This window comes from Cylas formicarius, unplaced genomic scaffold, assembly GCF_029955315.1.
Source record: "Cylas formicarius isolate icCylForm1 unplaced genomic scaffold, icCylForm1.1 PGA_scaffold_7__23_contigs__length_41026272, whole genome shotgun sequence".
Lineage (NCBI taxonomy): Eukaryota > Metazoa > Arthropoda > Insecta > Coleoptera > Brentidae > Cylas > Cylas formicarius.
The window spans coordinates 33403763-33431085 of NW_026844352.1; the positions used below are offsets into that span (position 1 = coordinate 33403763).

The window sequence follows — 27323 nt, forward strand, 5'->3', positions numbered from 1 at the left end:
TAGGTATAAATGTTGAGTTGATTTTTTTTATATTATTTATATTATTCTTAGTCCATTCTATAATTGAAATTTGACGACTTTTTTTCACAGGCGAAACTTATAAGCCTATTTTTTCCAAATTTGATTTCATCACTCGAAATACTCAAAAATATTTGTTTCTTTTTTTCACTGGCTCAGCTAAACTTTGTTTATACGGGAATACGGGGTGTCCCAATCAGACACGAGGTACGGTTTTATAGGGAAACGTTCTAGAAATATGAAAAAATTAAAATAAATCGTTAGTTAATCTTCAACAATTAATCCTTGATTAGCTGTCATAATTCTTAATCAAAAATGGGTGATAATATTAAATATTTCAAAAAGGTGAAAGCACATCACAATGTCGCAATGTCAGCTACGTTGTAATTAACTTTTTGCCCGTCGAAAATATTGTACAAAAAGTAATAAAGATAAATAACAAAACTCCATTTCGTGTGACACACGTTATACCAGCAGGCCCGTACAGCGGAAAACCTTTCCTACATTTAACCTTTTGGGAAGCTTTAAGTTGTTTTTTTATTTTTGTAGGTTGATGTAAAAATATGGGGATGCGGTTTTCACAATTTTATTTCTAGAATCATCCGTTTCCATTATAGCGCACTTCGTTGTCTTTACTGGGACATGTTTAATATTGTCGCGTCGCAAAACTTTCGGCGTGAATCACCCGGTATATTGTAAGGCTGCCCTTGACTCGGGCCGCACCCCGATTTACGGTTATTACGAGGTACTTCCTCTCCCTCCCACACGTTTCCGATGTTTCCACGCGCCCGCGGTCAGCGGCGTGCTCGCGATTTTTTTCTCGGCACCCCGTTCGTGTCGCCGTTCGGAAAAGTGCCGCTCGGCGGACGCCACTGGCGATCGTCGGGTGCCCTCGCCACTTCCTCCGTCGTGACGCCGCGTTGTCACTTCCTCGACGACAACCGGTTCTCTAGCGGCGCACACGCATCCGCAAGAAATTTTAAACGTCGGCATCGACGTAGGCGCTTCGGCAATGTTGCCAGGTTATGTGAAAATTCATCAGATTAGGCGATATTCAATAAAGTTTAAAGTGTAGGTGGAGTTGTCAGTACTAGAGTGTTAAGTTAAGATTTTGGTTAGTAAATGTAAAAATGAAATGATTTGTTACTATTCCTGTTGGCTTCTTCAGAGTTTCTTAAAACTGGTACTGTTCAGTAGCCTGTGAAAGTTTCTCCTTCCAGTCTTCCACCTTTTAAATGGATTTATTGTGCTTGTTACTTGTACTTTGTTTCTTTTTGGTTTATTCTAGGAAATACCCAATTTTTCGACTGATCCAATAACAACCAAATATACGTTTCTACGACCATATTAGGTCCCTTACAGGGAAAACTTTCACAATAACGTTCATTAGAACTGATTCACACCAAGCGTCTGTTTCGTCAGTTACATTTTCCATTGAGATGGATATATATTTTTTTATAATGAAACAAAGCATAAAAAAGTCCCTAATGAAAGCGAAGGGAGAATTACTTTATAGCCGCACGGTATAAATTGTGTTTGTGCGCTCAACACTGTATCGATCTTTCACCACAGGTGCCGTTTTTCGGATAGGAACGTTTGGCTGATCTTCGTTTTTCGACCTGGCAACGTTGGGTTCAGAGTAAAGTATGAGATCGGTACGAGCGCGATTTACAGAAACTTCAGTCGCGGTGCAGCGATCGAGACCGTTGTTTGGTTGGTTTTTCGTTTTCGGACGGCATGTGCGATCGGTAACGTTAGGTGAAAATACCCAGGCTGCGCTTTCGATTGGCCGGTGTGTATGGCTTGGGTTGGCTACTACTTTTTGGGTAAGAGAAATGGAAATTATGAGATTTATGGTCCATAATTTCAAATGGTATAACGAATCAAGAAATAAAACCCGTCAAATTTTTATTTTTAGTCGTCACTGTGTAGATAATACTGGGTCGGTGCAAATCTAATCTTAACGTCAGCCTACAACGTCAGTATAATGTAAGTTTTTCACAAAAAACTGTCGCACCAACGTAGGAAAATATTCATATACTTATAGAGTAAATGATGATGGATCAACCGCATTTTCCGCCGCAATGGAGCCAGCTATTTAAAAAATATTTAACTTTGATATGTTCCGATTTTCTTAGGCCACCCCTAGTTCATGTTGCTATCATGCACATAAAAAAAAGTTTCTAAATAACACCCGTCTTGGTTGGACACCTTGTATATAGAGCTGAGTGACTAATCATGTAATCTTCACACATACCAAAAAGATAAAGCAACTTTGTCTTTCATTGGGGATTTAAAAACATTAAATAATATACAATCGTGGAATAATGGACTTTTGAAGAAACGGCAACGTCGCGTAACTGACTTGCCATCCGTCGTGTTTCGCCCTGTATGTATATGTATTTGTTATGTTGACGAACGAACGAACCTATTAGTAAAACGTTTTGCATGATTTTTTTTTTAATTTTTAGGGAAATAATCTACGCAAATATATTTCTTTCTGAATTACATACCTCTACGATAGTGGTGATAAGAAATTAAAATTTCACCAGCGCAACTCGTGTGCCGATGATAACGCGTTTGTTTATCAGATTGACGTCAATTAAAGATTTTAGGAAAACGAGAAAATTGGTTGAATTCAGAATCCAAAAAAATCGAGTTTAAATAAAAAATTTGTAAAATAGTTGCCCAGGTTCTACGAGCCTTAACAACTAATTGTTCGGACGATGTACGAAATAATAAGAAAACATATTTATACTTATTTTAAATTGATTTTTTTGCCTTTTCGATTGAAAAATGAAATCACGCACTTATTTTTATACCAAAAAGTGCTATCGTAATGAATTATTTTTTTGTTTCACATAAATAACATAACAAAATATCAAAAACATACCGAATTTGCTGACAAATAAATATTCGGACGCATTTAAATTTTTTACTTTCAATCGAACATTAATAAGAAGTGACATCACCTTTCGCGGCAATAACAGCTTTTATGCGTTTTGGCATGGAATCTACCAAAGTCTTGCAATATTCGGGGGTGAAAGTGTTCCAAATTTCGGTGATTTTTGCCTTTAATTTTGGAACTGTACGCTGAGGATTGTTACGCAAAGTCTTTTTCATCCGATGCCATAAACTTTCAATAATATTCAAGTCGGGGCTACTTGATGGCCACGATAAAACTTTCATATTATGGTCCCCAAATCACTTTTTTGTTGTTTTCGCAGTATGGCAGGACGCATCGGAAATTTTAATTTCCAAAAGTTCGTTCTATTGATGGAATCAAACTTCTTGATAAAATTTGTTCGGTATTTTTCTGCATTTACAGTACCATCAATGAATTCGTAGTTGCCAACCCCTTTACCACTCATACACGCCCATATATATCATAACACCCTGGGGTAATTTTACCGTGCGCTTTAGACAATCTTTGTGATTTTGTACGAATCACCCTTTTTCGAAAATCGCCTACACACACAATTTTGATTTGAATTTTGATTCGTCGTTGAAGATAACGTTACTCCACGTTTCCGTTGTCCAGGATATTTTAGATTTTGCCCAATCCAAACGTTTTTTCTTCTGAATAGACGTTAATAATGGTTTTTCGTTTGCCTTTAACAAAAGTTAATCATAGAATATTAATAATTTTTATATTGAAACAAGAAAAATTGTAAACTTGCCCTATTATTTATTACGTCAGATGTATTGCTGATAACATTTCCCGGTAGTAATTACACAATTACATTTGATTTTTCGCAAAAAGGGAGCCGCATGGAGTATACTCTGAAAAATCTAAGAATGAATTAAGGGAATGAAGAAAGCGAATTGCATTGGCAACTATATATATTCTTTGGTTAGCGTACTTGTACTTTGTTTCAGACACATACAATACGCAAATACACTCCTGAATATATTGGGTTGTTCGGAAAGTCATTTCGTTTTTTTTTGGGAACATGAAAGACAGTTTTCGTATAATGAATAAATATTTTATTAAATTATATATTGGCCATTCTGGTCCAACACCTTTTGCCATCTTTCTGGCAGTAACATAATTCCCCTCTCATAAAAGTTTTGGTCCTTGCTGGCAAAAAACTGGTTCAGGTGGTTTTTAACATCTTCATTTGAGGTAAAGGTTTTGCCATCCAAAAAATTTTGCAGGGACCGGAACAAATAGTAGTCGGAAGGCGCCAGATCTGGAGAATATGGTGGATGTTGCAGTACGTCCCATTCAAGCTGTAAAAGTTTTTGGCGAGTGACCAAACTTGTGTGAGGTCTCGCATTATCCTGGTGGAACACTACACCCTTCCTGTTGATTAATTCGGGCCTCTTCTCTTTAAGTGAATCATTCAATTTGTCCAGTTGATGACAATAGACTTCTGAATTAATCGTTGTATTGTCCGGCAAAAGCTCAAAAAAAATGATTCCTTTGACATCCCACCATCCCGCTTTGAGCCGGTTCATCTTTTCTGCTCCACGACCTCTTGCGTTTAACATTATTGTATACAACCCATTTTTCGTCCCCAGTAATAATCCGCTTCAAAAATGGATCATTTTCTGAAGTAAAAAAGTAAAATATGACGAAAATGCTGCTTATTGCTCTCCATATTTAAAAGGGCACCAACCAAAAACTACTGCGTAGAATTAATAGAACTTTTTCACACACAAGCCTTGCAATATCAGCTCTCAAGACATATAATGGTTATGCGGCTTAAGTGTGAAGTTGGTTTCGAAAAAACGTAATTAAGTCCTCTGACGGGAAAAAACGAAATGACTTTCCGAACAACCTTATATTATACAAACTTGGAAGATACAACCAAAGCTGAAATCTCATTTATCTAAGCACACTACATTTTAGGGTTGAAAATGATATAGTGAGTGTTTTCGTACACGCTTGCCTTCGTGTCTGCCGTTAAGAATATTTTAATTTTTTGCAACCTTCTCTTCTTTTTTAGGTTGTTCCCATACTGAAATTTTCCGAATATGTATGTGTATTGCATTTCTAAAATGTTGACAATATTTTCATTCCGACACAAAAAAAAAACAATACGCAATTAATTAAAAATAAATTAAATATTATTTGTACCACAGTCATTCGAAATAGCAATTATTTTCTAATATCAACTACATAGCTTGTGTCTGCTATAGAATCTGGTATAGCCTAGCGTTGTGAAATTGACCAGTCAAATTTCTTTGTGTCAATTGACTAGTCAATTGTCCAAAATATATTTATTTATATTGTGCGTTACCGCGCCATTCTGAGAACTAAATGGAGTCGATATTTTTATTGAGCTAGGTAAATTGGACATCACAATCGCCTATTAATTTAGTATAAAATACATATTATTATTAAATAATGATAGATAACCCTCTACAATTGCAAGATGTTATTTAAAACATTTTGATGCAATTTGACTAGTCAATACCAGCCCCAACATTAGTTAGAGCAAATATGGAACGCCGATTTACTTTTATTTTATGCAAATTATCCAACATAATAATTGATTCGATTTAATGCAGGGTGTTCGTAAAATAGAGGGAGATGTTTTAAACGGTTAAAAGATATGGAAAAAGTTTTTATAAATATGGGTCCGAAAATGCAGTTTTCAGTGTTAAACTGAAAAGATTTTTTTTAATTAATATCCAATATTAACAAATATTCACTCGATTCTTTTGAAATTTGGCGTTTTCTTCGAGAAAAAAATTATAAACACATTTTTTTTAACGAGGACCCTCTAATAGACCCTTTAATAGAACGCTAAACTAATAAAACATATTCATGAGACATTTTACTTTTTAAAACTTAAAATAAAGAAACAATTTAATTGATCAATTTGAATAGTTGGCATCAAATATGTTTTTGTGGCAGTCGTTGATCATATAATTGCACTGACATTCTTCATCTTGTTCAAATTGTTTTAATATCTTGCAATTGTAGAAAGTTTTCTATAATTATTTAATAATAACAAGTATTTTATAATAAATTATATTATAACCCTATTCAAGGAATACCCGTATACAATAAATTTCATTGTATTTTGAAAATTATTTCGGTCAATTGACAAATGAAATGAATGGCGAAACTTTAAATTCTGATGTTTGAATAAAACTATATGAACACATCGTTGTTCAAAGAAACAATTTATTCTTTATTTTAGATTTCATGAATTAAAATATTTTATAAATGTGATCGTTTGTTGAAAATGTTTATACCGTTAAACAGTAAAATTATATAATAATAATTAAACGACTATCGAAATTAGCTTTAATAAAATATTGATTTATTATAATCGTTGTACGAAACGGTTTTTGTTAAATACTAAATGGCGTTCAATAGTGAAAATGCGTGTGAGCTAGTGTGGCAAGATTTAATGTGGTACAGAAAATCTGAACCAATTAATAAAATCAGCACAATCGTTTTTTTTTTCTCAAAGAGAAAGAGGAAAGAATAACCTGTTATAGTCACTTCAGTAATTATCCTTCGGTAACGCCTCTAACGAACCGAGTAAACGATCTGGTAGATCGCTCCACCCTCCGTCGAATAATAAAATTATGGGCGTTACCTCCGTGTGTATTTAATGGACAAATATTCGCGTTGGGCATCTAAAAACTATCGACGATATGTCGGGCGTTACGGTACCGTACCAAAACTTCGACGTCACGACGTCGCGTTGCATGTGTCCCACCGCCTCCGCCCCGTTCGACGTCGTCGTCCTAAAAAGCAGCAACGCGATGCAACGCTCTCACTAAGCTTGCGCCGAACTTGAACCCGCGACGGTCGGCCTTGATTGGCGCATTCACCTCTCGAGGGGGACGTCACCGCAGAGGACGCGAGATCGACGTTGCCGGTTCGTCGGGCGATTCGCAAACGGCCAGGACTTTTTTCGAATTCTGAAAATATTTATTTAAGGGTTTTTGTACTTGAATTTAAAATTACTTACGTATATTTAATAATGGTTACAAAGTATGTGACGTTGTAAGCTAGTAAACTGAACTTACCCCGAAAAAGTATAATTTCCCATTTGCTGAACAGATATGTCAGATATGCTTGATTCCTTTTATTTAGATTTTCTTTCTATATAAAACGTACTTTCGTCGACAGCGGTGATAACATAATTTTGTTGCTTTTGCAGATAAGTATGCTGCATGTTTCTAAACCGAATTTCGAATCTGAAACCGACATACGTCGTCGCTCAGATCGTAAGTAGTAACGAAAGGCCGGTGGGTAAGTGGATCCACAGAATTTTAGTTGCCCTTTTTGTGTTATGCAACTGAAAAATAGCGCGTAGTTTTGCGTTTAATCCTAGCGGCTTTCTTTCTCTGTGCGCGCGATGTCACTTAAAACCACTTTTGTATACAGGGTGATGATAGGTCGTAAGTGCTGAACCAAATTCGAGGGACTGACTAAATATCAGCAGATTGTTGAAGCTTTTATTGATTAGATTAAAAGGATTTAACACGGTTAAAAAAATCTTAGCGCTGGTTATTAAAATAAAACTTGCAGCAGTTGCTTTGTTGAGAGTTCTTAACTAACTACCTACATACGGTCCTAAAAACAGCACCATAGGCCCATGTGGCCTATATTCTTTAGAAGTACCTATAAATAAAAAAAATGTATAAAAATAACAATAATACTTAAACAACAAAATGTCTAAAAAATGTAGATGTTAAACGAACATTCACAAATAATACAATTTATAAGTCTTCGTAAATCTCAACAGATACGACCGATCATAAATAGCCCCTGTATATAATATATAGGAAGAATGCTGAGCTATCAAATTCCATACAGCCGATATTTTGAGTTCACTTTCAAAATGGCAGCTTTATAGGAATGTTGGTGTTTATGCATTGTTTTCTTTTTTTTTGTTTCTTTCCCTTGAATATGAAAGCGGTTGTTAACGGTTGCATCGACGTAAAGTTTATATGCTTCTTGTTTGCACTTGTGCGATGACGTCACGTTTCCGGCCTCGCGCGTATACCTTTTGCAAACATAATTTTTTTTTAAAGCGAACGGTGGCCAACACGTCGCTCCGACGCGAACTAAATGTTAGTGTTATTAATTTATATGACCTGTACGCTACGGTTATTGGAAAGACTTAAAGAGTCTTTTAAAACGTCTCTCCATCATTTTCTTACATTTAGCGGAAGTTTGAAGAAAATTAAATATGCACCGAACGTTCGTAGGAAACTTTAAGGTATATTAAGACGTGAAATGAATATGTCAGCTGTTTTTTTAAGCATCGCCGTCGACACTTTTGTAAATTATGAATAAATATGTCGTGTCACGTCTCATCGATTCCAACGAAATAGAGTGAAACGCAATGGATATGATTTTTCTTATTCCTATTCTATCTACGGTGCGTTCCTGTCCTTTATAGTAAGAGGCGCTGCATTCCGATTTTTGGATCCATTATGCCCGCACATCTTCCTTTACTCCGTCCCCTAGAAGTGCAGACTGGCGGAAGTACAGTACCTCTTTCATGGGAGTTTGAATAATTTGGATAGTTCCTCGGGTTCAATAAATTGAGCTCCTAGTAATATCAATCGGCTGCCCCCTAGTGGTGTGCAGATGGTTAAGAGATTGATGAGCGTTTCCTTCTTGTCGAGACACAGCCTGCATGTGCTGTCATCGCGCACATCCATGATATGGAGGTGGCTTGTTAGCAGGCACTGTCCCGTTTTGATTCCTACCAGCGTTCGTAGACACGCGACCGGCTCAGTTCCGGTAAAGTCTCAGAGTGCAGAGCGAACTGCCAAGACAGAGTAGGTAACGAATCGTCTCACTTTTACCACCATCGCGTACATCCAGAACTCGGTTTGTGGCTTCAGTCCCCAATTGTGTCCCTAGAGGTGACGGCACATGCGCAGAGATGCGCACGAATTCCGGTTTATATCATTGACGTGAACCGTTCAGGACACTCCAGGAGCGCTTGGAGTCCAGAGTCACCCCCAGATACTTTACTGTCCGAACCGCTTTCAACGTCAAGTCCTGCGGAACAGGTTAACGAATTGGTCCTTGCTTCCATTTGTTAATACATATTAATAACCCCATACCTCATTAAAAATAAAAAATCAAAACAAAAATCCTTGGTTATTTGTTGGCAGCAAAAAGCATGGTAAATTTCCTTTTGACATGTAACTTTACTTAATTTATGTAAAAAAAATATTTACCAATGGATGTACTAGAACTACTATAAATGTGCTGTCAACTTTTTATAAATCTGATGGAAAATGACTATAAAACACTCTGAAATTTATTGTAAATATAGTAAGGGTTTTGTAAAATTGACCGAAAATTACAATATCTAATGTGTAAAATGGTTTTAAATAAAATGTAAAATTTGTACAAACAAATTAAGAGTTTTCTTGTATATATAATAAGAGTTTTGTAAACTTACCGTGATTATTGTGATAAAAAATAGGCCAATTTTACATAACTAATCGTAAAGTTTATTGGCATTTACCGTGTAGTTGCTATAGAAGTACATATCAATCTTTTTCCCGTTGAAAATGATATGCGCTGCTTTACAAAAATTGTTGTTTAGGTTCATGTCTGTAAAGTAACTTCTAGAAATCTTATTATTTTCATAAATAAAAATACATACATTTTAGTAAAATAAATAAAGCTGGTAATAATAAAAAAAGAAAATAGCTTCAAACCTTTCTGTTGAGACCCGATTCTTATGACCCACTATTAATAACTTTTATGATACCCTTAATTCTATAACTTATTAAAACTTAATAGAAATTTGTCTTGTATTAAAAAAAAAACGTTAATAAAGAAGTTAATTGTTCACATTTTCTTCCGAAATTGTTCCCAGATATTTTATTATTGCTATTACTGTTTTCCTCGGGGAAGTTGCCTTTCGCGATTTGATTCCCATATCCGAATGATCGTTGAATTAATTCAAAACTGGTGCTGACGGCAGGTGGAAATTTTACACAAAAAATTTAGTATATAGAAAAACAAATTGCAAAAGCTTCTCTAAAACTTGAATATCCGACATTGTTATAAAATTACTTTTCCATTGCCACGTAGTAAAGCTTTTCTCCGTTTAAGTCTGGAAACAAAAAATTATTTCTGATCTGCATACTATTAGCTTGTATTTGTTGTGAAGTCTTAATGGGATATTATAAAAGAGTAGAGAGAATTAAAGATTTCCAGTAATTCGTTCTTTGTGTTACACGTAATAAGGAAGATAAGTTAAATGTGGACGCAAAAAGAACAAAAACAGGTAATATTAAATAAACAATAGAAAAAATATAAAGAAAAAGAAAATGTATTAAAATGTTTTGAAAAAACTAAAAAATGCATAGGTATATGTACAAGAATAAATTCAAACATGTATTCCGCTTTGAAGAGAAACAAAGTGCTAAAAAAAATTGGCAAGAAATAAAATTGTCTATGTACCGCGGGAAAAGCTGGGTCTTAATTACCTCTGACAATTGGTGGCCTTAGGACCAAAAACTTTGCCCTCGATAATTAATGCTGTTGAGTCGTAAATAATTACTACAGCCTAGATGAAATATTCATTTATGTAATCATTTCTTACCAAATTAAATCGATAGAGAAACTGGAAAGGATTTTCACTTAATTGTGTTGTCAATATTGTCACCGCTTTTAGGACTGTCTCATCATCTTGGTTTACCCTCTGTGCTATTTCTTTTTGTTAGTTTTCTGAAGTGCCATAAAATTGATTCTTTTTTTAAATTTATTAATTTATTTCTCTTAAGGTTGGGAGTTGACGCTTGTCAATATGTCTCTTTGAGTAGGCTAAGTCTTTTCCAATAACGGTTCACTTTTTGATTTACCAACTGCCTTCGTGTTCTTCATCTCTGTAATCTTTTTTGCTGGACAATCAACTTTTACAAAATCTTCATTCGAGGTTCCATTTTCTAAAACATCGATATCGAAGAATGGTTTAGGATATTTTTTGATAATTTTTTTTAGGTTTCGGTAGGAATAGATGTTTGGATGCATATCACTTCATTGACAACTATGTAACATATTTCGGACGATTGCAGCATTTATTAAGACCTCGTGGGATTCAATTTCTGTTCCGTCTTTGTCTATAACAATAAAGCTAAACGGTAAATTTTTGATATAGTTCAATTAATTTAGTTAGTTTACCTTTTAGTATTAACTTCTCTAAAGTATTTTTTTCTTCTTTGACGCAAAGCGTTTCCTGCCTCTCCCTCTTGACCAAATTTTAAATGTGAACGAATATGTAGCAAAAAATTAAAAAAAAAACTCGGAGGCAAACTATTTTAACCATTTTCGGGATGGATAAACGAGTAAGGACACTTAATATGTAAAATTCGTGAATATTTCGCGTGCAGAACTGTTTTTGATTCAATTCACACGTATACAAATCGATTTTTTGTCTGATTTGATAAAAATTGCCACTGGTTAGGTCAGTATGCTGTATAGATGGCATAGCAATAAAAAAAACATCAATTATAAATAAACTAATACAGTTATTTCTAATTTACATAACACATTCTATCGAACTCATTTGAAAATCGCTCAAGCAAAAGTTTGATAACAATTAAATAGGAAAATTATGACACGCTTATACATTTAACAAAAAATATTGATTATTTCCCATGCTAAATCATTATATAATCATCAGAAAGACACTGTAATGTATTCTGCTTCTACATGAAATATACTGTAAAATTACAAATCTTACAAATTACAACGTTTACTGGATTTTGATACAGTTGATTTTTTACACAGTGTTTACAAAGTTTTACAAAATTATTGTTAAAGTGTATGCAAAGTTTGTTATTCACTAATCGGCATAGATAATTATAAGGAAGTTGAAGTTAATGGATGTTAAATACATATTGCAACGTCTTTGCAATCTGGTGGGTAGTCAGGCATTCCGAGAAAGGTCTGAACGCAATAAATCCCATCCCTACCAATAAAATTCGTTTCTAAAATTGACAATTTATCGTTTTATTACTATTTCCATCGAAATGGTAAAAATGTCCACTTTCATCGCCGAAAGCAAGCAAGCTGTTTTAACGGAAATGTTGAAATCGGAAACTCCCCCACCTTGAACCTTCTGCGGCTATGATAATACTTGGGCCAGTGCGCACCGCACTGACTTCCACAATCTGGTTCTCCCTGCCTGAACAAGTTCTACCACCCCAAAAATCCTCCCTCTCTGTCTCGCCACCCCATTCAATGCAAGGCAATAATGTGCCGTCGCTTCTAAGAGAGAACGCTACATATTGGTCGCGCGAGGTTGCCGCTTTTCCCACGTAACAGGAGGGTGGTCAAATTAGCGTTCGATGTTATCAGTTAAATCGCCAAATTCCTAAAATTTCTTTAAACAATTAGAGTGGTTAAGTAAACTTTTAATTAATGGTTTGGGTGTAATCTTTGAACTTAAATAAATTCTATTTAGATAAACTTAACTTATTTCACTATTTTTTGTGATAATTTTTGAAGTAACGGAACTTTTCGTTCTTTTTTGCACTTGATTGCTATAGGCGCTTTATACAAATTTTAATAAAAAACTTGCCGTCAAATCTCAAAAAAATCACATACATGAAGAAAAACAAAATATATTTTTTCCCGAAAATATGTTAATGATGGCAACGCCGTCTTTCGTCTGCGGCATCTGCGCACGTAATCAACTGATTACTAGTTTACTATAACCCGGTGATAACCCCTAACGACGAGACTATTTCTTATGTCTTCTCGTGTAAATAAGCCATCGATATTTTTTTCGTATTTTATTGAAAAACAATCAATCTAATCGGGTTCCATTCGATATAAATGATTGATGAGGCGTTTAAAAGACAAAGACGTATCTGGTGACAGTCGACGCTATCACCTTAACCTATATAATAATTTAATTCGTTGTTTTGTTGTTTGAGGTTAGAATATTCCGGCCGATTTTAATTTTTACCGTTTCCCTTTCTGCAAAATAAATAGTATTTTGGTATATGAACTACTGAAACTAGTTATAACATAGTTATTTGCGTAACTAATGCAAAAAGTGTATATCTGTTGAAGGAAGCATGAAGTTTGCGATCTGTAACGCATTATCCGAAGTCCTTCAACAAAACCATTTGAAATAAAATTTATAGGCCATCGGGTTTGAAGGAGATCAACTATTTTTTACATATCCTGTTAATGTTTTCCAGGATCTTCGATTTTTCAATTCTAAGCAATATAATATCGCAAAGTTTTGTAATTTTCGCGACAGGAAGTCACTGTATTAATCTTTTTAGAATATTACTCGTAACTCTCAGATATACTAAAACCGAAAAGAGTCAGGATGTTTTTTTTGTTGTAAAACTAACTTTCTTGAATAAGGCCTGTTAAAAATGGGATATTCCATAAGAAAGCACACCGGCTCGTAATAGATTTTTATTAGAACAGGCTTTACAATTAGCAAACTAAGTCTAATTTAGGACTGGGGTTAGGGATATTCCGATACTAGTAAATACGAAGGTACTCGATACTTTTGATTCGATACCAAGTATTTATAGCATCGAATCAATCTTGCGATACTTACTCGGTATCGAAACAAAAGTACTTGGTATCAAATCGAATCAGCCTCACCATTATAACAAAAAAAACGAATGCATCAGACAAACATAATCTCTATCTGATCTGTGGTGACGCGTTGTCTCGCGCCAGCCAAGCCGAACTCGTCCGACTTCACTCGACAGAGCCCGAGCCAAACGCGAGAAAGACGTCCGCCCTTCATTTTTTTTTTCATTGTCAACCAACGTAAATTGTCAAACGTACAAGAGATTGCTTACGAATAATTTTATTTATTGTAATCATCGGCTTATTATTCCAATGTTATCGTGGAGTTTTTTGTTTTAAAGTACGTGCTTAACGGGACGTAAACGTTTATAATAAAAGTTTTCTTTTCCTTCTTCATTTTGTTTTAATTATTGTCTTTCAAAGTTCGTTGTTAGTTTCCTTAAAATAAATAAAAACTTAATAAAGTGCTAAAAGTATCGATATGAGTAAGTATCGATATTTTAGGAGTATTTATTTGAGTAGTATCGAAAAAAGATTTGAGTACTATCGAAATGAGTAGTTATCGATACTTTAATGGTATCGGAACATCCCTAACTGAGGTGGCTGTCAGATCTGGCTATATTTGCCGCTGACGGCGGCGGGCTTTTTTTCAAGGCCAATTATAAACGCAAATTTGCAAGCTAACAGCGTAAGCGTATTAGATTTTGACTTTTTGAGAAAAAGGACTTATGTGAAAAGTGGTTGCGTTATTTTTTCAAAATGTACAAAAATTGGTACGAAAGAGTTTTTGTTATTGTTTAAACATATCGATTTTCTATCGATAAATCGCATTTGTACCCATATTTTGCCCACTGGGAAAGACGTTATATTTTCAATTGGGGAACGGAGTACTTTTTTGGAGTACCGGCTTTTTAATGATATTTCTTGGGTCTCATCAATTTTAGCCATAGTTTTTTTAGTCATTATTTAGTTTTACAACCTGGCATGATGCAATAACGATAAAATATTTTTAACCAAAAAATAACTGAAACAGCTGAAATGTGAAGTGGGGGAAGTTGCTCAGCTGGAATTTTATTTATTTATTTATTAGGACGGTACTCAAGCATGGTAGATATTTCTAGTTAAGTATTTTAAACCATTTTCTTATTGAAATTTTTGTTAATATTTTGATTCTTTGTAAAAAACTAAGCTAATTTTGTAATTAATGCATCGTATCTGTTGTCAGTGTCATGGTTCATTTCAAACACTCTATAGAGGTCTAACAATAATCATGGAACCCCCCTGGTCGTCCCCTTTCTTGTTCATATAATTTTTTCCTTTCACTTTTTTTGTGCTTGAAATTTCCTATCTAAAGCTCTAATATGGGGTTTTGTTTTTTGTGATTTTTACTGTCGATTACCGACATGCTATGAACAGTTAAGTGTTGTCATTGCGTGGATAGGTTCAGCCGGTAGGCGATAATATGCTAATTTTTCCATTCCTCGTTTTGTTTACCGGTACTGGGCGACTTGAAAAACTCGCAAGGGACAAAACTATAATTGTTCGAGGTACTTGGGACGACGTTTTCTCTCTACCTGGTTGCAGTAAATTTAAGGAAAAACCAACAATAAACCGAGCCCGTGTAGATTAGTTTTATGATTATTATTGCAGTTATCCGTCGAATTCTGAAAACTTTTACCTGCCGGTGGTGCTCGTTGTTGCGTACCCACCCCCACGACGTGATGGTTCTATATTAATTTAAGTATAACCAAGAAGGGACATTAGAGATGACCTCGAAAACTGTTGTGAACAGTATAATGTAGATTTTGGGTAGTATGATTAAATCTGAATTAGCCAGTGTCGGCAAGAACCTGCCGATCTTTATAAACTAAGCGGGTTCCACACACCCTTAAGAAAATAATGATTAACGTATTTTTATTTTACCATAACTGGAAAAATGCTATATCTAAAAAAATTGGTTACTATTTGCACGCATCTTTCTGAAAATTGAAAAATTCGGAAATCCTTTGTAGTGATGATCAAATCAAGAGCTACAACATTGGGAATGATACAACGAAGACCAATCCAGAAATATTTATTTACTTTCACAAAAACCTGGACCATAAAGTGGTAGAAAAAATTGAAAGAATGAAAAGGAAAGATCATTTAAAACTTTTCGGAATTCCGAGTGGTTTTTTTCAGTTTACTAATCTTTTAGATTAGTAAACTGAACTTTGAAATTTCAGTTCTGAAGAGGAAATTCAAACTACACTACTATCAACGTACTTAGATCATTTAGTTACAGCTTTTTTTTAATGTCGTAGCATGCTAGTTATCTGAATTTTTGTTTTCATTCCTGCTTTATTTAGAGGGATGTCTGAAAACTAATTTCATATTGTCGTAGCGAGGTCTTTTTAGGTAATGATGGTTAAGCGTAATCGTAACTTTGGCGACATATCAATAGCGGGACCCGGCATGCACACTAAAATTCATCAGGCGCTACGAGCCGCCGCTGCGCGGTGCATTAGGCCCCCCCGGTTCTCTATTCTTCATTCTCCTTTTTATTGTGTGCGACGTAAATACGCCTGGAACTAGAATACTTGCTGTTTGTGTGTGTGTGGGTCTCTAACCTCTCGCTCTACGTTCCGGTCCTCAATCGGGGCAAGTCGGCAGCGCGGTCTCACTCTGTCTGACATCAGTCCATTTTGGAAATTTGACGGGGGACGTAGTAGTAAACGCGCGCGGGAATTTTCCCTCGTTTCTTTCGGTTTGTTTATTTTTCGCGTTTTTCCGGGTGGTAGTGGTGTGGCAGCGGCGACGAAGACAGTGCCGGACGGCCCAAATGTATCTTCCGTGGATATTATTATGTGTCTGCATTTCGAGAACAGGTGTGCCCATATATTATTGACGAGAAGCCATTTTTTTACCTGGTTTCGAGACGGAAAATGTTTTTTTTACTTGCATCCTTCCCCTCCATTTAACCTTAGATCCGGATATATGATTTCAGTTTTACCGTTACAACTATCATTAATTTTAATTATTATCACTTTTCATAAAAAAATATTAACATAAGAAATGCCAATTTAATTGCCACATAGTCGTTATTCTTTGTCCACCCGGTTTTCTTACGAAGCTGACGTGTTTTCAATTTGTCGTCAAAGCCAAGTAGCAGTCATTCATATATACTCGCGTAATTTTTGGAGGTTAAAAAGTCGTTTTAAATACCTAACAGTTTGTTACAACAATATTTATTTTAAAGAATATTTTAACAAATTCTTCTCCTAGGTGAGAATTATTAAGATGTTATATTTATTTAAGTGAATATTTCTTTTTGGGAAACCCGTATGGTGTTGCAGAAGAACCTGACAATGTCAGGAACTATGCTAAAGAGGAGGAGGCTGACTTAGTTATGGTGAAATCATTGTGCTATAAAAGAAATAAATGAAAATAAAAATATTAACACGTTCACTAATATAAAATCCCTGTAGAGATATTTTCAGAAAATTTAATGTTTCAAGTATTCTTGACGGAGAAAAAAATTTACCGCTATGTTTACCCCATAATTATTATTTTATTCGCAATTGTATTTCATTGATGAATAATTATAAATCGCACATTTGAGATTTCGAAAAAATATGCACTTGTTATCAAATAAAATAAAAATCAGGCTTTTGAGTGGATAAATATAACCTCGTTTGAAAGAAAAAAAGAATTCTTCCACAAATTTTCTGCACGATTATTAACTATAAGGAATTAAAAAAAAAAACTAAAAAAGCAAGGCAGAGTGCATAGCGTCAAATCTCGTTTCCTCTCGGTTGCGCTCTCTAGCGGTCAATTTGGGAAGTTCATTTATTTACGATAATACATAATCGCTCGTCATAGGATTGAAGTCGATATTTTTCGTTGGCAACCCCCACGAACAGGATATTAATTTGCGAGTACGATAAGCACTAATCACAAACGAGACTGTTTTTCGAGCAAACGATATTCCGCTAATATTTATCCTATCGATCCGCTCGTATCCTTTCTCGTCATCGGCCTCTTATCTATAAAACACTGAGTAAGTGCCACACCACACACACTATTTGCTCGTGTTTGTCAACAGATATCCAACGATAACGGGTGCACACACATGCACAAATAACGGGCATTTTTTTATTTGTTCAGATGTCGATTTCGCGGTCACAGTGTTTTAAGCGATGGCGTTAAACCTACCGCGAAGGCACAGTTCAGGACGTAGAAGTACTGAACTGAGGTGGCTTTTACTTGATGAAAATCCATTTATCAAAATAAATAAAAACTAACAATGTACACGTTTGCACATTTGATAAAGACACGGTGTTGTCGAAACAATTGTCATGTCAAAATATATAATTTCGTGAAAATCTGAACTTTTAGTTCTTATTTATTTTGACGTAGAAGTACTGCAAATGGCATTATGATATCCAGTAATAGTTATGCAATCGGCATAGTATCTAAATGCATATACCATGAGCAACGTTCCCATATTGAAATTTTATATAAATATTACTTTTTTGGTTATTTGTAACGAATCACGGCCGATACCGCATAAATAATAAGTGCCGACACGCTACCGAGAATTTTTGTACCCCTTCTACGGTTCCGATCTCCCCATTGTTTAATGCAAATTTCCATGATTCGTATCTTAACGAGCGTTTATGTAAATTGCTCGATTTGTTTCCGTATTCCGCCGTAAATAATTAGTTAAATGCCCACCCCGGGGGTTATTATTATTATTATTATTTTTTGAGCCTCTTATTTTCGAGTAGATTAGTTTCGACCAATTACCTTAATCACATTTTACAAATAGACGCGATTTTTTTAAAAGCAGGACGGATATAGCTAGTAGAAATATGCGGATAATACAGGAACTTTGAAGCAACTATGAAAAAAAAAAAATTGAGGTCCATTCAAGATGTGCAAGTGGGAAATTTAAAATCTTCTTTTTAAGCAATGACCTTGCGACATTCGCCAAGCAACATGGCCGCTGACAGATCGTCAATGAGTTCGGTTCCGGCATTTTCACGGCTGTATTTTCTCAAAATATGCTTTTACCGTCCTATATTATCTACTGTCTATATGGCCGGACGTAGAGTTCATTTACGAGGGTACATACTTACGTTATCAGTTGTCTGTACATTTTTAACAAATGCGGAGTTTCAAAACTAGGCTGAATTAAAATTATGAACGATTGTCGTATCGGAAATATAAAAATGGCCATCTTTCGAAAGCTGTGTTTGAGCTAGGATATTATTATTTGTTAGAATAAGGGGAATTTCACTTTAAGGTGCAGGTATTTTTTCTCAATCCTATTCAAAAGTCGAAGTTTATGATTTCACTGGCGGTAACGATCGGCCTGGCGAACACTCGTCTATTAATTTATAATCGAAGACAAGGGTTCCACTTAGGGCACGGTTTAAGTCGCTTTTGAAGTAGGTATTGAGTTAAACAGATGTGTGTTACTTTTTAGAAAACTGAATTTTAGGATTTTAGTATCGTTAAGGATTCGGCAGGCATCGAAAGCCAATTTTTTCCGACGGGTTCTTTTTTACGAATTCGAGGCTTTGCTTGTTGAATTTATAACTTATCACTAATTATCTATCTTTGTTACTGTACATACTTTTTTACGTTACTTGTTTTTTTCCTAATTTGGTGAGTTTACTGAATTAAAGGGTTGTGTGTAAAAATACTGCCTTTAATTTCAACGAATCGACGTGTTGCTGAAATGCCGTCAGTACCAACGCTTTGGAAACGAAGTACTTATATCCCAACTTTCATCGGTCATAGGGGATTTTTTAACTGATTTAAACTTAATCATCAGTTGCCTCAAAATATTTTCGCTACTGATTTTAGCTAAAGTATGTTAGATAGAGAGAAACAGAGCCTCAGTCGATTATAATTCCGGTAGGGTTGTCGAATTGACCGGGCAAATTTTGTTGTGGTCAATTGACCTAAATAATTTTAAAAATATCATTAAATTTATATTTATATTTGTGCGTTACGACGCCGTCGCGTCGTTTTAGGAACCAAACGGAGTCGATATTATTATTGGGATTTCCTGAATCGCTAAATATCGGTTTCGGAAATTAGGTAATAGGTAAATTGGACATCACAAACGAATAATAATTTCTTATAAAATGCATATTATTATTAAATAATGATAAATAACATTCTCCCGGTCGATTAAGAAATGGTCAAATGACATTCACTTGACCACGGTCAATTATAATTGTGTAGAAACAATATAATATCGAACACATTTATAAACCTTTTCAGACATTTATAAATGATTAGTACTTAATTGGGTACTTTAGAGTAGGGAGTAGAAAAAATATGTTAAATCACAAAACTTGGAGTTATAACATTGACCCATGTACATGAGTTGAGAAAAATTATAAATCGCGTTTTTTTTGGCATAAAATTCAAATCTGCAATTACCACCAGCAAGTATTTTTTGTTTTTGATCAATTCTTGAATTTTGAACACCTGGTATGGTCGTTGTACCCAAATGCTTTTGGGAAATCCGTAGGTTATTAGAACAAAATTGCATGGGCGACGTTAGGCATTCGTTCATGTTCGCCTCCGTTTTTTTATTTGGGCGCAATTGTGCACAAAGATACACGCAAGACCCGAATTCCTTCTGCGAAGTCCCGCGACTCCGGATTTATGACGTTAGTACGTGCATACGTCGCGTTATTGCCTCGCGTATTAATATGCGTCTCTTATTAACTTGTTCAACGCGTGGAACTGTTTCTTGTACAGCGAACGGATGCAAAATTGCGGGTCGTCGTCGCTGGTACACGCCAGCAGACGGCGGAGGGGCGTCGGTTTCACTAAAGATATACCGTGTTTGGATTCGGTTATGGAATAGGAGCGAACGCGATAAAACGGACATTAAGTCAGTTTCAAACCCAAATCGAACTGATTGCGGCGCAATATTTGGAAAAATCGAAGTCCGCTTGGAAAATATTATCCGCAACTATAGCAAAAACATTGACATTTCCATACTTTTCAAACGATTTTTGAAAGTTTTCGGATTTATTACGAAAAAAACAAAAAGTCGTTTTCGAATTAGAGCACCAGTCTATCGTGTAGAATCAAGATATTCATTAAATAATGTTACATTTTAATTTAAATTAAAATCGTCGTGTTATTTTTCAGTGGCGTAGCCGTCCTCAGTTGCACCGACTGCAGCGGCAGCAGTACTGCCTCGAGCGACATCACCGACCCCGGATCGCCGTTCAGTACCGCCTCAAGCCACTCCGAAGATTCCGGTACCGCCCCGCATAAGCCACCCGCGAACAAAATGCCGCCCGCGCAGGCCGCCCCCCACCCGCCCTGGCACTGGACCGTTGCGGCGGACGAGGCCTCGCCGCCGGCCCCGAAGAGACCGCTCCCTGACAAAACCGTATTCGCCAAACGTCTTAAGTCCGCGGAGGAACCGCCCCCCATCAATACCCCGGACCGCCACCGTCACGTGGTATCAGCCAAACTATTCGTCGAAAAGAAACGGGTCATTCATTTGACTAAAGGGGGCGTCCTCGATTCTAGTCTCACCAATAATAATAATAATAATAATAGGGTAAGTCGCGATAATAAAAACTATTAGACAGACATTGAAAAAATACTTGCATATAATTGATATTAGTTTAGATGTAAGACTTGGACCCGGACAAACCATGGTATTTATTTCTAAATCAAAGGGAAGGTCCATGAGTTTCGTTTCTTTATCGAAATGTCAGGAAGTTTTAATTATTTATTAGTCAATTATTGAAAAACTGAATTTTCTTTTAAAAACGATACGATGATTTTCAGTTTACTGCCACTGAGCTTGTAGAATATAAATATAACACCACACACTTTCTAACGACGCCTAAAGTATGTGGACGTTACAAATTTGCTCTATCACAGCGGTCGGTGTCTTGGTTCCAGCAGAAGGTGGAGCCAATCAACAAGATGCAACAGGGCAAGATTACCGAATACTTCAAGACCCAGGCGAAAGTGAATGGCGTCAAGAAGGAGCTGCCGCTCAAAAGCAAAACGGCCGGCGGCAAATTCGTCGCGTTGATCAACAAACAGACGGAATTTAAGCGTCACCACCAACCGTCGCAGGCTATCAATCAAAAGAAAGCTGCGCAGCCCGAAACAAAGCCGAGAAAGTTCGCGCAGACGGTCCCTCGGAAAATACTTCCCGCACCCAGCAAAGTCCCCGAGAGCATCGCCCAGTTGGGCGGCATGCATCACCACCACCACCACCACCCGTTCGCTCCGACGGTGACCTTGACCGCGGTCAGTTTTCCGCCTAATTTGGCGTATCTGCATACCAAGAGTCCGAAACCGCCCGACAATAACATATTCGTGCCCCAAGTGAGCACCATCCCGTTGATCAACCGTAATCCTTGCCTGAACGTGATCCAACACCACCACCCCAACCACCAGACTATACCGAAACTGACTGCGTTGAATAGTTTCAACTGCGTCAAATTAAATGCGACAGTAGTGCCTATCGTGAAGTTAAACGCGTTGCCTTCAAGATTAAACGGGTCACCGGGGAATATAGCCTTGAGCGTGGACACTGCCGTACCGACAGTCCTATCGGCCAGGTCCAAGCCAGCGGAGGGTCACTGCGCCGCGACGCCGGCTGTAGTGTCATCTCCATCCGTTTTTATACCAAAGCAATACAGCGGCAGCGCCGCGGTCAGCGTAACAGATAGTGGGGGCGGGACTCACCACCAGCAGCAGCAGTGCAGGAACGAGAAGACGAAGACCGTTGAACCATACAGGACGGCGGAATGTCAGACGCAGCCGCAGTCACCCGTGGAAAAGGTACGCCCTTACTTCACCATTTCCTTTTCCTCCTCAAGGGATCTGGTTAAAGAATGTACAAGCCTAAAATTAATGGCTTTTATGTTTGGATTAATTTGGAGTGGATTATTTGCCTGACCACGTAGATGATCATTTGACCTCTATCCATGATGTTTTAAGCCAACCTCTAAGTTTTTGTATTACATTTAAACTTGTTTCTTCATCTACGACCTGTTCTAAAACTATATCTGGAGAGGTCATTTGCCCCAGGACGGGCCAGCAACTTTTCTTCTTTTTTTGGGCGTACATAGTTTTGTCACTGCTCTTATCAAAGGACAGTCTTAAGTGTCCTAACATCTACAAATGACTTTCATTCATTCATACACCTTTCCTTCAGAGGGCTCCAAATACTTCAGACTTTAAGGTTCCTTGCTGTTGGTAAAATCAGTCTCAAAATCTCGTTTATGTACCGAGGGATGAGCTCGCCTTATTTCGTTCACAAATGGAATTCCTCCCCTTGCAGGTGGACGAGAGGGTCGATCAAACACCATCACCCACCGATTCCTCGGACAGCGGCGTGTCGAGCAAAGGGAGCAGTCTCGAGGTGTGCGTTAGCGACGATCCCGCCCCGGTAGAGTCGCAAAAATCGCCGATTTTATCGCAACCCAAGACGATCCGGTTTCCGCCCGTCAAGCGCGAGTCCAAGAGCCAGAAAGACGATGGTAAGGATGTGACGAAAAGCTCACCTCAGTCCAACGACGGTAGGTGCAGATGGGACGGTTGCGCGGCGCAGTTCGACACCAGCGGGGCCTTATTGGAACACCTACAGGTAATAGATAACATCGAAGCCGCTCAGAAATTATTTTTAAGATCTTTGGATTCGAAGGCGCATATCTATAATGGATATCAGATCAACTACACTATTATAACTAAGGCCTCCAATAATTATACTCTTCAAACCAGAAGATTTAGTTTTTCTCGTTAAGATACTGAATGGTTATTATTATTGTCCAGCTCTTTTCCATAGCATACGATTTAACGCATATTACAGAAGTTCTGATAACTCAATGTTCCGCATACCTTACTATTGCGCAAATTATGGCGTTTAATCACCTCTTAGTAGAATGCTGAAAGCTGTCTGTCTAAAGCTTGATCCTTTTGTCAGAAGCCTCCGCTCATTTCGTTCTGATGTGTTCCGTTTGAGTGCTTCCACTTCAATTCTATATATTGTTCTTGTTTGGTTGTAGCTGTTTTATACTGCTGTTTTTCTCTCTATTTGCCTTTATGTAAAAGTTTTGTAAAATTATTAAGCCATACATAAATAAATAAATAAATAAATAAAATGGTCCTTCGAACCGGATAGCGGACGCGGCGCTCGAGGAAATTTTCGATAGTTAACTTACACCGTCTTTTTCCTTCCCCCAAGGTTAAACATGTGATATCGCAATCTCAACCAAATCAGGAGCACTTCGTTTGTCTATGGAGGGGATGCAAGGTGCACGGACGGACTTCATGTTCGAGATCGTGGTTGGAGAGGCACGTCCTGGCTCACGCGGGAACAAAACCGTTTCGGTGTATCGTCGACGGATGCGGTCAAAGGTTCAATTCGCAGGTAAGACGGCGTGCGCACGTTCGTTTTTCGGGACACCCTGGGTGACGGGTCTGATGGTTTTCAGCTGATGCTCGAGCGTCACGTGAACGGGCACTTCAACAGCGACGGTAGCCAGAGCGGAACTGCCAAGAAGTCGGTAGAGAACGGCGACAAGGTCAAGTTGTTTAAGAGGAACGGCCGCATTATAAGGTTTAGGAGGCAGCCGTGGTCAGGTAATATTTCGATCCTTTTCGACACCAATCGATTCTGCGCAGTGAATGACAGCCGTCGACGGCGCGCACATTGTAGAGTGTTTCTCACGGTCTAGGCGAAGTAGTGCGTTTTCCCTCTATTCCTCTACGCCATCTTTGACTAATTTGCCGTTTCATAACGCGCTTCAAACAAGGGGGAAATTATGGAGGCGCATTGTTTATTTGCCTGTGAGACACACTACCTAATCAGTCGCATCTGTGGGGCAACTGATCACAACGCAATAAGTCTATTTTCGACGACTTCCTGGTAAAATTATTTATATCACCAGAAAATATCTTTAAAATCGGAAAACCAAGCGAGATCTTTTCACGAAAAACACTATCAACTAACCAAAACCAAACTCATAGCAATTAAACACGGTAAATAAGTCTGTCAGAATTTTACAGTCGCAGGAAAAAAACCAAACAGCAGAAATAAGGATACAGGAATACTCTATCCGATGTAGCCTGAGATCTGGAATTAGGAAGGGTCAGAGATCCAGAGCTCGGGCTTCCTGGTCCGGTTTCCATAAAATTTTCCTCCATCTTGCGGCTATTATTATGTAGACCCCTCTTTGATTTGCTCAGATGTTGAAGAACACAGGGCTTCAAAATTGGAGATGGAAAGATCCAGCTCAGGTTGTAATCCCAAATCCACGAAATTCGCAGAGACGCATGAGCCGGTACCACTGCAGGGATATGGGTACGCCGAAGTAGACCTGAGTAAAGCCCGATACAGTTTTTTTCTCATAAAAGGCTGGAAGCTTTGAGACGAAATTTGGTTTAGTCGTTTTAGATTGAAAATTGGACGCCTTGCCTTTGGAACATTTTCTTTAATATGTTCGACTTCGACGTAGCTTTTATCTCCAGATCCATCCTTGGGTTGGTCTGGAATCTTTTGCAAACAAACTAACCGTACAAGACGAGAACACACAACAAAAAGAATAGCCAAGCCTCGAATTTTCTTCGTAGCAATCGATGTTTTGTAGTAATAGTAATAATCATATAAGTTGACTTGTTCCACGGGTTTCCCGCTGGAATCGATAGCGACTCTGTCTGATTTTAGGAGAAATGTGATATTTGCGCGCAAGATCCAATAGTTCGGTTCTTTTCCCGCAAACAAGTTGCAGAATATCATCTGATATAGTATGAAACTCTGACTGAGCTTCAGCAAACATGACATTAAAGATGATTCGAAATAATTTCCAAAACACCCTTCTGAAAACATTGGCTCATTTCGCTAAAAAATCCGAATAAGGAGTACTTTGCGAATTTAAACCATGACTAGACGGTAACTCAGAGAAGACTGGAAATTCTTGTAACTTCTTTTGAACTTCCTACCTTTGGCTTTGAGCCTTAATGCTTAGTAACAAGTGAAAAGTCAAAAATATGTTTTGAACCCGAAGAAACGGATGGAGGATTGAAATTTGGAGGCTTCCGGAGCGATACACTCTGCTTCCCCATGCGCACCAAAATTCAAATTCTGATTTTCTCCAAACTCGTTACAGCCTTTTTCTCCTCTTCTACAAATTCATTAGAAACATCCTCCCACATTTTGGAATTTAGGCTCTAAAATCTGGATACTTTGGATTGCCTTTCAGAACTTTTCTCTGCAGATCAGCAAAGTGAAAATCAGCATCCTTCCTAGATAAAAGATGAAGTTTTAAGATTCCATTAGACTTGGCTATTTCAGATTCCCCTATTTGCAATGCAAAAGCTGGGGGACTTAGGATGAGACCTTCGCAAAAATTCCAATGTAGCGTTTTCCATGTATAATTTCGATATTGCTTTTCTAAGGGGTGAAAAGTTTGCAATTCACACAGAAGTTCCTTGAAATATTTTAGCCATTCTGGGATGTTCTACTTGGCAAGTTTCTCAAGATATTGTAAAATAAAGTATTTGGAGCAATCTGTAACAACGCAGATAAAACAGATAAACTACAAAATGTTAAGCGAATTTCAGCGCACGAACGCAGCTCTGTATTGTACGAAGTTGAGCCGCCGGACTCCAGACTCCAGGCAGATTTTGTTGCTAACAAAAGAAAAGGAGCGAATAAATTTTCGAAGTCATATGCTATATACAAAATCAATTGCACATATGAGAGAGGAACGCTACTAAATCATGCTGATCAAAGAAACATCAACGTACCTTATAACTGAAAAACAAGATAAACTGAAAAAAAGGAAGGGAAAAGGAGAAAAAACGCTTAAGCAAGGACGGAAAGAAGAAGTTAATCGTACATGGGCCAAACAGAGGCACACACTCAAAATATATAGTTAGCTTCTCGAGTTTGTTGACGTTAAACATTTGCAGAGCTTCTAAGAGACCTCACAAGAAAGGAGTTACATGGCAAGTATTGAAGTGCAGTGCCGACTTACTTCATAAGGAGCAAAGAACCAAATATTTGGATGAGAGTATCAAGATGATATGAAAACACTAAAAGAACTTTGAACTTCCATTGTCTTATTTGAAGCGTTTCAGATAAATGGATCACTGTCTGTTAAGAAATCCAAACTGTCTGAATTTTTGTGTATTTATGTTGAATAAGGATAAAAGGAGCTCAAAAAAGAGGGTGGTGAAAATAACATAAAATAGAGGGAAGAGCAGAATTACAATATCTAGAAGAAGTTTGGGAGTTACAGATTCCGTAAATAATGTAAAACTATATAAAAACTGGCAATCTGATAAAAAAAAAGTTGTAGGTACTCAAAACGTTTTTTTTTTTCAATCCCGTTCAATGCAATTTAATGCGCCTTGGCCAGTTGCCTCGTGAACTGTCAGTCGCTGCGCTCACGTTTCTTTTTAGTAAAAAAAAAACAGGATTAATATAAAGTGTTGAACTTCAAACAGTGGTCCGTAAAATGCGTACTTTTCTAACGAAAAACTAGGACGATACTTTTAATTATGCGTGCTGTGTGCTATTTGGACACATAAACATTAAACTTACACATGTAATTCATATTGTCGGTATAACAAAATGTTAATTTTAGGGAGTCGCCGGTCTTAGGGGTGAAAGGAATTTTTTAGAGTAGAATTTTCATGCACTAAACGTTCGATTAGTCAGTTAGGTCCTCTCACCTCTGCGGTCCGTCGTGTAATGAACTTTTTCCAATCGCAAGGGGCAAAACAGTATTATAAGCAAGAA

At 37.1% G+C, this 27323-nt stretch overlaps 1 protein-coding gene across 4 annotated transcripts in view; it reads left to right on the plus strand.

Moving 5' to 3' along the window:
* The window catches only part of LOC132705540 (zinc finger protein jing), an 88828-nt gene that overhangs the window by 55629 nt on the left and 5876 nt on the right, over positions 1-27323 (plus strand). Inside the window, exons 1-7 of one of the 4 annotated variants that reach the window (XM_060676170.1) lie at positions 1710-1844; positions 7149-7215; positions 20693-21113; positions 21464-22357; positions 22860-23165; positions 23763-23948; positions 24013-24160. In XM_060676170.1, coding sequence (XP_060532153.1) covers positions 20838-21113; positions 21464-22357; positions 22860-23165; positions 23763-23948; positions 24013-24160 — 1810 coding nt within the window. In that variant the 5' untranslated portion in view covers positions 1710-1844; positions 7149-7215; positions 20693-20837. Of the gene's footprint in view, positions 1-1709; positions 1845-7148; positions 7216-20692; positions 21114-21463; positions 22358-22859; positions 23166-23762; positions 23949-24012; positions 24161-27323 lie in introns of those variants that run through there. The other 3 variants (XM_060676171.1, XM_060676168.1, XM_060676169.1) reach the window with 3 other exon arrangements.